The 11836-nt window shown below is 31.2% G+C and overlaps 1 protein-coding gene across 1 annotated transcript; it reads right to left on the bottom strand.

The window, feature by feature from the left end:
• Positions 1-210: 210 nt before the first annotated feature.
• On the bottom strand, positions 211-5034 carry LOC134706025 (uncharacterized). The gene is made up of 5 exons (XM_063564734.1): positions 4977-5034; positions 4366-4373; positions 2490-2637; positions 1603-1752; positions 211-221 (listed from the first exon to the last, which is right to left on the bottom strand). The coding sequence occupies exons 1-5, from the start codon at positions 5032-5034 to the stop codon at positions 211-213; spliced, it is 375 nt and encodes a 124-aa protein (XP_063420804.1).
• Positions 5035-11836: the final 6802 nt, after the last annotated feature.

Genomic DNA, 11836 nt, shown 5'->3' with positions numbered 1-11836 from the left:
GCGGGGGAAAATAATCATTTGAAAATTAAAATCGTGCTTTCAATATATATTTTTCTATGAAATAAGTGAGGAGAGCAAAAATGGTGTATTTAAAATTCTAAGTTGGTATTTGAAAATAGCATTAACTAAGACTAATCTGTCGTAAAACATTTATTTGAAATCATTATCTGATATCAATTGCACTTTGAGATGTTTCTTTGACGATCCCCTTCAATATGAACCTGAAATAAAACCATAAGGAATCATATCATGATGAGTTGTATATTTTTTATCACTTTGTGCAGATCTATACTCAGGTGCATGTTTTATGAGATATAATTCCCTAATAAGAAGTTACGTTAAGACATTCAGTTGATTGGCCATTATGACAAAATTGTGTCAGAAAATCATATCTGATATTCTTCCTCAGTCATAATAACCTTCCATCATTACCGAACTGAACAAAGATATACCACGACGGGTGCCGTATATAGTGCAGGAAATGCTTACCCTTCCGGAGCACCTGATTTCACTCACGGTTTTAAGTGGAGTTTGTGTTGTTTCTTATTTATTATTTATAACTGATGTAAATGTCCTTTGTTTTTGTTTAGTCTTTGTTTACTTCTGGGTTTTGATTGTTATTGTCTAATATCAATGAGAGTATTTTTGTTTTTACTTACCAGTAAGTTATTCCACTGAAATCGACATATCGGTATTGTCATGTTTTGTTTGTTGAATTGAATGCTACAAGCTAAGCAATATGAATATACGAACTGCACACCAAATAAGGATGTACTAAATTGAATATTTCAACTCTATTTCATTGTTTTTCATTTGGTTTGTTCTACATTTTTCTCTCTTTTCTTAGTTTGTTATTTCAAGTGTTATAAAGATCTTAAAGTATCAAATTATGCCTGCCAAAAAAAGGCCAATTTAAATTGCACACCAATTACTTGTCAATAAAAATTGCAAATAGTTTATAGTAATGTACATAAGTTGTTCTTTTTTAAATGGGTAATGGATACATATTTTAAAACTCATTAACTTCTACATCAAACACATGAATTGTAAAATATGCACTTCATACAGATTATACAAAATCGATTAAAATGGTTTTCGTGTTATATACTTGTAATTACAAAAACAAATTGAACGTTTTATACACAAACTGTTTTCAATCTCTCGACTAAACCAAGAATGAAGAAACAGAGCTTATATATCTGTTGTTCATCCGAAAGTCACAAGGAGATATTAAAAAAGAAGAGAAAGTTCAAACCTAACTGTAACTTAAATACGATCCCTGTCATCATTTGTGTGAGAATGTAAAGACACTACATCTGTGCACATTTTAATCAATCAGGATATCATTTATAAGTTATATTTTTTTTAAAAAGGAAATCTAGCATTCTGGAGATCTAAAAAAAAATGTTCATGTATTGTTCTATAATCTCTTTCCAAAATAAGTAAACAATTATAAAGTTAAGTAAGATTAAACGAAAGATATCAATATATTGTTAGTTAACTTGATACACAAATTGTTATACATAAACACATTTTGCTGTCTTTGACAATGATAAGTTAAGCTATCAGAGTACAATATCTAATAAAGATCAAAGTACTTACCACCACGGATACAACATCCCTTGTAAGAACGACAATTGTAGTAGTCATTGTTATTATAATAATAGTAGCCTTTGTTGTTATAAAAATAATAATTATCTGGACATCCGTTTTCATAAGTGCAGTAGTAATTGAATTTGCTGTATGGGTTACCTAAAACGAAAATGAAAACAAATTAAAACCAAGCCGAACACGAATGATAAGATTGCATTGTATATGATAGATGAATAATCTCAAAACATAGTAGTGTTGTCTTATATGTTTATAAGAAAATGAAACACATTCATTAATTTAATTGAATTTGAGTAAGCAACCTTTTTCATTGTAGCATAATACTGCACTTATATGTTAATCATATTTTGTCTTACAAAGATATGTCTCATGTATGCTTTCAAGAGACGTTAAAAAATTTACAAATCAGATTTATTCACTTTAATTTGATCCTCTCCCATTTCGATTATGATACATTAGGCAGTAAATCTAACTGTGCTCTTATGAAATAATTCTTTACTGTTACGTTTGTATACGATGTTAAATCAAATTCTAGGGGCGATTTCAGATATCGTGTTTCAAATTACAAAAAAATACCGAACTCAGACGAAGACTCTTAACAGAAAGTCTCCAGGCAAATGCCAAAATCAAAAGCACAAACATATCAAACGAATTGATAACAACTGTCTATACCTGACCTTGAACAGAAATATTCTAATGTAGAAATTGCAAATGTTTGTGAACTCAATGATGGTAAAAAAAGAATATGTCTGATCAAATGAATAAATCTTCTTCAGTTGAAGAATTTCTAAACTATAAGCATGTCAATAGTATTTAGAATGACTTCTGATTTGCAAAATGCAAGGCAACCCCTGAAATAAAGAGGATGTAATACTCACGTGGGAGACAGCATCCTGCATAAGAGTTGCAATCATACTTGTAAGACCTATTGCCATAATTACAATTTCCATTGTTGCCATAATAATTATATCCTGATCGACATCTACTATTAGTGCAATATCCTCTACCTCTATTCTTACGTTGTCCCTGGTGTTTGTTGTAAGAGTAATCTACAAGAAGATAACTTGACAAATGTAAATAAGAAATTATTTAAAAAGGAAATCATCATTCAATAGCAAAAACAAAACACATATCTTATGTAATAACAACGTTGATTTAAAATAAATGATGAAATTTGATGAGTCTACTTACCTCGAAGACAACAGTTTGTGCCGCTTGGACATCCGTATGAATACTGCTTGGCACATTTGAACCCTTTACGACAACTACTTAATTCACAATATCCTCCCTTTGCATAGCATTTTGACTGGTAATCGTCAGAGTAACCTTTAAGATAAAATTGAAAGAAAAGTCAAGTATAGTGAAACAAATCTAAAATAAAAGTATAATGAACAAAAATGATTGAATATTCTAAACTTCTATCGAACAACAATAACGAGAGGGTCGACATTAGTTTGTCCCGAAAGAAAATCCATGTCAACTCACAAACTTTAAAACAATTTGTGGCATTATTCAAATAGTAATGCAGTGTGTATTCCCTCTATTTAATACCTTTAAAACTTAATAGTCACATTTGTTTTGAAATTTCATTTACATATACAAAGATAAACTCTTACTTATTTATATAACTAAACTTGCTATTCTTCAGTTTTCCAAGCAGGTTGATACAGATTTAGCCGTCTCCCTTTTTGCATACCTTATGTAGTCTTTTTTGTTTTAGACGTGTGTTGAAGATGACAAGCTGGTTTATACAGATTTAATATCTTTTAATATGTTTTTGTATGGAGCAATTAGAGTGCTGAAAGCACATTTATTTGCGGAGCACAGGAGTTCATCTACAATGCTTTCGTAGGAGAAATCTGTGTTGATTATTTTTAGTGATTTTGTTTATCTATTTGTCAAAACGGAATTCTAGTTTGAAGTTGAGAGAAGTCCAATACGTGGATATGGGGACGAAGTGACCTATAACAGTAGAAAATTCAATAACAAAAAATAAAAATAAAAAATCGGTAAAATTCCCCGAATTTTTCATTGTACTTATGAACTCAAAATCGTTCGAAAGTTTTTTGAAGCGTTTTTGAATATCCGGATCCTAAATCTACTTCCGTTTCCGGTCTTGTTTGGGTGAGACTTCGATTAAAATATATATTTATCAGTCTCAGAAAGGATATTAATACTTATTCATTTTTAAAAATTGTTTGAATGTTAACGTCACAACTAAAATCCCTAACAACAGAACCAAAATCGGAAACGTTAAGGTATTTCCGGTCCTCTTTTTATCATGTTTGATTTTAAAAAAAAATCATAGACTTCGTCCCCATTCACAGGTAATGCCTGCCTCATATTACCAGTGAATAAACGGATTAATCCAATAGAGATAGTTATAATCAATTTTTAAAGTCCGTGCCTTGGCGATAAAGCGATAAATTCCCGTAGAATTAAAGAAACTTTAATACAACATCTTCTTTGCAGTTGATGCTTTTTTTTTTTTTAACTATTTAGACTTGTTTGTTTGGTTCCAATAAATGCATATTGAGTAGGTTACATGGAACTATTTGTGAACTTATTTTAATTGTATGAAAACTCTTAAGACTAAAATAAAGGGATATTATTGATAGAAATATAAAAGAAAATATTTACCCCGTTGTAAATAGTCGTCTGCGATATTCTATACCGAATAGAGTTGAGCTATTTCATAAATATTTTCTATTGTTTTGTTGTATTGCATTCAGGAAAAAAATATTCATGATCTACCCCTTTAACTGAAGAGGATACACTTCATTACTTTTACAATCATTCAATATAAAATTTACAAATGCTCCGTCTAAACATTTATAGCTATACATTAAAATGCTAGAAGATATCTGATTAAATGGACCTTAATTTATGAAATTGGATGAATATAATTATTTGTTGGAAGTCAATTTGAATATATAACTCTCAACAATCTTTGTTTTTCAACATTATTCGCTTTCAAGTCTTTAAGTTTGATCATTTGTTTTTACTATACATGCAGAACATCGATCTGAACGTCATTAATTAATAAAGTGAGTTCATTTGTAAAAAGGATAAGTCAATTATGATATCAAACTCGAAAATTGGAAATAAGACGCAGTTTTTTGTTTTGTTTTCCCGTTTTGGAGTCAAAATGAACGAGTCAAATATTAAGAATAAGTGAAACATTTTGTGTTTCGATTATTTATTATAATCATTATGATACTTTGGTTTTAATTTTGTTCTTCTTGATAGGGCTCTTACATTTAAAAAAAAACCTGTTATTTTACATTTTTGGAGTATATTGCAATGCAAACATCAAACAGTTTTGGCATATTTCATAAAAGAAATGACTAAATCATAGCTCTTACCTGTTCCGCAAAGAGTGGCAACCACAAAGACTGCTAGTATCATCTGTATTGACTTCATATTGCAATTGGTTGAATATGCATGTTGATGCTGCTTTAAGTATGAAATGGAAATCAGACATTGGAACAGATGTTTCATATATTATATGCAAAACTGATCAAGACATGTTTTCAAATTAGATTAAAATATTAAACATGTATAAATTTAAATACGAAATTCCTCTAATCAAAAACATTAACTGTTGAGTATATTAATCGTGTCTTAACACAATTGAAGTTTTGATGTATAAACATATCTAACTATGATAAGTGGTTTTATTTCACAATACATTAACAATAAAAGCAATTATCATTATGAAAGTGTGAGCAATCTGCATGTAGAACATAAAATAAATGTGCAGTTTGAGAATTTATGAGAATATGATTACAATGAAATACTATAACCATGTCTTAACATAAGTGATGACAAATTGATTGACTCACATTCTGTTTAATTCGTACTTGCAGTACAAATCCATGAATAGTTAAAGAAATTTTAATTTCATAACATTTACTACGTACTCCCTGTATCTGTATTACAAGTTTATGTTGAACATCGGTAAACATAAAGAATACTACATATTTTGTATTCTTAATTTAATTTCGTTTCTGTTGATGCAGTTGCTGTATACAATCATGTGCATGAGTAAAGTTCAATGGGATGCAGTCGCCGGTATTAGAATATTGAACTGCTTTCATGGTTATGATAAATCTGCATGCAAATTCAGTTATTGCCAGGTATTTGTTGTTGACGAATTATATTCGATTATTTTAGTTGGTCTACTTTGGATAAACACTTCAAACATATAAAAAAACGAAGTTTTTGAAGACATCAGCTGTATTTATAAGAGGTAAGTAAGTATTAAAGCTTGTCGATCCTGTTCAGTTGTTTTCCGTTATTTTAATGGATATTAATTTTTCTACCAATGAGGAAAATTTGCCTTCTCTAGGACATTTGATATTCTTTTCACGAATTTTGAATGGTACAAAGGAATACAATCCAGTTCTGTTAATGCCAATTGTTGATAAAAAAAAACCAAATTAAAATGTTTTCTTGGTAATTTGCTACAAGTCTGATGTGTTATATATGTGTTTTATGGTTAAAACAGGTACAGGCACGTTTCGTGTACATAAGACTCATCAGTGACGCTCAAAACATTAATAAAGCCAAACATGTACAAAGTTGAAGAGCATTGAGGATCCAAAATTTTAAAAAAATACGTATTAGGTGATAAATGGTTGGGATAAGAAAACCCTAAGTTTTTTTGAAAAAATCCAAGTTTTGTATACAGGTAATTTATAAATGACCACATTATAGATATTCATTATAACAAAAACAATCCTTTATTCGAGCGTTACTGATGAGTCTTTTATAGACAAAACGCGCGTCAGGCTTACAAACAAAATTAATTCCTGGTATCTATGAAGATTTTATTAATGTCTTTTTGGTATTAGATATAGTATGTTATAGATAGAATATGAGATAAAAGTCGAATTAGGGAGATATTGCAGTTTATACCTCTTAAATGGGACTATGATTTAGAATTTCACAAAACTGATTACAGGCTTTTGACAGCTGGATATTTCCTATTTCTTTATAAAGACATTATATGTTTAACCCCGCCACATTATTTATGTATGTGCCTGTCCCAAGTCAGGAGCCTGTAATTCAGTGGTTGTCGTTTGTTTATGTGTTACATATTTGTTTTTCGTTCATTTTGTACATAAATAAGGCCGTTAGTTTTCTCGTTTGAATTGTTTTACATTGTCTTATCGGGGCCTTTTATAGATGACTATATGCGGTATAGGCTTTGATCATTGTTGAAGGCCGTACGGTGACCTATAATTGTTAATGTTTGTGGAATTTAGGACTTTTGTGGATCGTTGTCTCATTGGCAATCATACTACTTCTTCTTTTTTATATAAAGTCTTCAATGCCGATCTTTTGAGCATTTTAGCTTGATCATGGTCAATGTCAAATATCATTATATTGATTCTGTTAACTTTTTTGGCGGTAAATTTTGTTATCAAATGAACGTAGAAACAGTAATTGACAGAGTATAAGTAAGTAGGGAAAATATTCCTAAAATCCTTTTGTTTTTCATGTTACACAAAGAAGCGTCTCCATTCAGTGTGCGAGAAATATTTTCAGTGGCCATTTTTCGGAAGCTAATAACTAGTAATCAACAAGACCTTAAGTCCTTACTTGTGGACCCGGAAACATATAACTTTGTTACTATCCGAAGTTCAATATAAAAAAGAAGATGTTGTATGATCGCAATGAGACAACTATCCACAACAGACCAAAATGACACAAACATAAACAACTATAGGTAACCGTACGGCCTTCAACAATGAGCAAAGCCCATACTGCATAGTCAGCTATAAAAGGCCCCGATAAAACAATGTAAAAAAAATTCAAACAAGAAAACTAACGGCCTTATTTATGTAAAAAAAAAATGAACGAAAAACAAATATGTAACACATAAACAAACGACCACCACTTAATTACAGGCTCCTGACTTGGGACAGGCACATACAGAAATAATGTGGCGGTGTTAAAAATGTTAGCGGGATCCCAACCCTCCCCCTAACATCGGACAGTGGTATTACAGCACAACATAAGAACGAACTATACAAATCAGTTGAAAAAGGCTTAACTCATCAGATAGTTCATTGTTACCAATAAATTTCAATATGCATTTTTTACGGTATTATGTTGATTTACGGTGTTTTTTTCAAAGACTTTTTTAGATTTAAAATAGCCTCGATAAAAACATGACATTTCTTCTAAGGATGCTTTTAAACGGTTTCGGAAAAAATGGAAAATACCACATTAATCAATCTTGAAATAATATGGTCTACCCATCATTGTTTTACATCTTTGTATGGTTTAAGTTTACCTCATGTAGTTGTTTCATTGCATGATGTGGTTTTGCTGCTTTAGCCCTGGTCACAACGAACCCACGACACATCTATGCAGCGCCACGACATGAAATTTTGTCAAATCGTGGGTCATCTATGATCGTCGTACGACAGTCGCACGATATTTTGAGCATCGTGGCGCTGTCGTGTGTCGTGGGACGAAAATTGGACATGCACCTTTTTTGTTCTATGATTTTTCTGTATATTTAACTGAGTATAACATTAAATAGAGCGTTTTACTCTTAACAGGAGTATAACCAACCCGATTAACAGACCAACCGCCGATATAACCGCATATTCAATATAGGATTAACCGACCAATCTCTCGGTTAGCCGAGTGTCGGCCGTGCTATTGGAAACTCATAAATCGATTGAGAAAAAAAAATCGGGCCACAAACTTAAACTGAGGGTAACACGTAAACTATAAGATGAGAACAACGACACAACAGAAATACTTTAATGCAACACAAACATAAACAGGTTATTTTTAAGAAAAAATGGGGTGAGAGGGGGAGATGAACCTTGTTTTTGCGGCTAGTCAAATCTGTCTCTTTTATGGCAATGTAAAATATAACATTAAAATGATAATATTACGTGGCAGGACTACAATACAAATGAATAGGAGAACACACAGGAGAGAGAAACACAAAAAAATGCTACCAAAAAGTACTAGGCTTATAATTTAATACGCCAGAAGCGTGTTTCATCTGCATAAGACTCATCAGTGACGGTCAGATCAAAACACTTCGTAAGCCAAAAAAAGTACAAAGTTGAAAAAACATCGAGGGCCAAACATTCCAAAAAATTGTGCCTAATATCGCTTAGGTTATCTGTCTAGTATGTAGAATATTTCATACTTTTGCAAACAATGAATTTATAAAAATGACTATATAAAGGCAACAGTAGTATACCGCTGTTCAAAACTCATAAATCCATGGACAAAAAACAAAATCGGGGTAACAAACCAAAACCGAGCGAAACGCATTAAATATAAGAGGAGAACAACGACACAACACCGAAACGCAACACACACAGAAACAGACCAATCATCAGACAAAACACCACGAGAATAACAAATGTAACATGAAAACCAAATACATGAATTTGGGATAGACAAGTACCGTGCCACGTCTTATCTCAATATGTCAAAAATAAGAGAAAACACAAACGATTCAACGTAAAAATGCAACACAAAGAGAAACGAACAATATTATAACAATGACCATCTTCCTGACTTGGTACAGGACACTTTTAAAGGGGAATAAAAGTGGTGGGTTGAACCTGGTTTTAAGGCATGCCAAACCTCGCACTTTAATGGCAAAGTTAAATATAACATTGAAATGACAACATAATATTACAGGACTACAATACAAATAAATAGGAGAACATATTAGACACAGAAAAACATGATTAATAGATAACAAAAAGCATCAGGTTTAAAATTCAATACGCCAAAAACGCGCCTTGTCCACACAAGACTCACCAGTGACGCCCAGATATAAAAGATCGAAAGTGAAAAAAGTACAAAGTTGTACAGCACTGAAGATCAAAAGTTGAAAAGGTTTCGCAAAAAACGGCATTGTTTTTATGCCCGGGATAAGAACATTCTTATTATATAGAACAATTCATGCTATTGCAAACAGTAAATTTTATCAAATGAATATGAAAGAGATATACACAAAGAAACTAAAGTATTAACTAATTACAGAAAACTAAACCTGAATACATAACGCCTAGATATAAAAGATCGAACGTGAAAAAGGTACAAAGTAGTACAACACTGAAGATCAAAAGTTGAAAAGGTTTTGACAAATACGGCATTGTCTTTATGCACGGGATAAGAACATCCTTATTATATAGAATACTTAATGCTATTGCAAACAGTAAATTTTAACAAATGAATATGAAAGAGATATACATAATGAAACTGAAATATTAACTAATTACAGAAAACTAAACCCAAGTTTATCACAAAATAGACACACATCCGAATCAGTCCAGGCGTCAACGTAATTAAAAAAATTGTGACGTCACATACGATGGCGAAAAGGCAGAAACGTTATGCCACATTTGAATTTATGAAATTTAGAAACAGCATGACGTCACATATGAAAAACTATCATTAAAAAATGAGATAGAATTAGGATTGATTTAGAACTAAATACTGATAATTCATTTAAACAAAATGCATATTGCAATACTTATTAATAGCAATTAACTGTAATATATATGTCCAGTTTGTTATGAATCCAACTTCAAACGTAAATAATCGTACAAAATGTAATATAATTTATAAAGAGGAGGTGATTAATTTTTCTATACGTCATACCTAAAAATGTATATAATAGATATACATTTGTTGTAAATGTCTACATCTCAGTGGTGACTTACTACAGAATAAAAACGAATACGTCAAACAATCTAAATCAACACTTAAAAAAAGCACAGCCGAACAACATATTATATGTTAGCCGAAGACATCGACGCACAAAAAATGACGTCACTTTTAAATATCTAAAATTTTCAAAAATATAGGATAGATTATGTATTAATATCAATGAAAATTACATTACTTACTAAATTTAAATATAAAATGTGGTATATTAGATAATTAATTGTATTAAACAGCTATGTCGGTATTTATTCTAAATTAAACTGTAAACCAAATACATCTTGAAAATTTAGTTGACCCAAACTAAAACCTTATAAATTAACTGGGTGATTAGTTATCTTAACACTAACACTAGAATAGTACAGAAAAAAATAAGATTTACATCTACAACGATAAGACATTTGACAATATATCCAATGAAAATAACAAATATAACATCGAAACTAAATACATGAATTTTGGATAGAAAACAACCGACACGTCTTATAGCAATGCAAATTCACACTCTGCAAAACAGTCACATTCGGGAATAAGTCGAGTTCGGTACTTAAAAGATCAGATGACGTAATTTCAAACCACCATCTTAGACGAAGTAAAAATATCCTTGGTTAGTTTGGACAAATACAAATAGTATGGATCAACCAATTCGTGATGGTGTCAATTAGGTCTACCGAGTGTCATTTTTTGTTCTTCTCATAACTTTGTTAGAGCAGTTCCTGGGTAAGAAGTAAACTCCTGTCTATTAAATCTGTTTAATATAAACAAGCATTAGCATAACGTATCAACTGGGATATGTAAACACCATACAAAGGGGCACAATATATTTTACTGCTAGAAATGGAAAATTGGTAATTTGGAAGTTGAAACCGTTCTATTTACCATAGATTTTCGTGTGAAGTCACTGACCTGTGCCAATATTTAGGAAAAGATCCAGGTATGAAACAATCCTTGTAGTATCAGTAGTATCCTTAAGTCCATGTTCACAGGGATAAATGAGATGTGAATATTAGCTGAAATATGGGTTATTCAATGATGCATGTGATAGGATATCCTTAATATATATCTGGATGTAAAATAAAAGAATCACGCAAGGTGATTTTCTTTTTGTCTTTGTCCTTAAAACATACTATTGCGGTGAAAAATGAATTCTGAAGTAACAACAAGTAAAGATACAGGAAGAAGAGATTTTTAGAATAATAAGTTTAAACTCTAGGAAGTTCGGGGAATACAAATGTTGAAAATATGCCGCCCCCTATGTTTTGACCTAGTAGTGTATATCAACTTTCAATTCTATGATATAATGTGTGGCAATTACACTACTGTTCAAGGCTATGGTGAAGGTTGGTGCCTTTAAGATGTTGAAACCCACTGAATTTTATTGCAACTGCCCTAAGCCTGAAACCTTTTGTGCAGTGGTTGTCGTTTGTTGATATGGTTCATAAGTTTTTCTCATCTCTCCTATTTTTATATAGAAAGTTTTATGTCCTGTTTCAATGGTTTTTGGTAA

The sequence above is a fragment of the Mytilus trossulus genome, chromosome 2 (genome assembly GCF_036588685.1).
Source record: "Mytilus trossulus isolate FHL-02 chromosome 2, PNRI_Mtr1.1.1.hap1, whole genome shotgun sequence".
NCBI classification, from domain to species: Eukaryota; Metazoa; Mollusca; class Bivalvia; order Mytilida; family Mytilidae; genus Mytilus; species Mytilus trossulus.
Note: the sequence above shows the minus strand (reverse complement) of the source record. Positions and strands in the feature narration are given on the sequence as shown.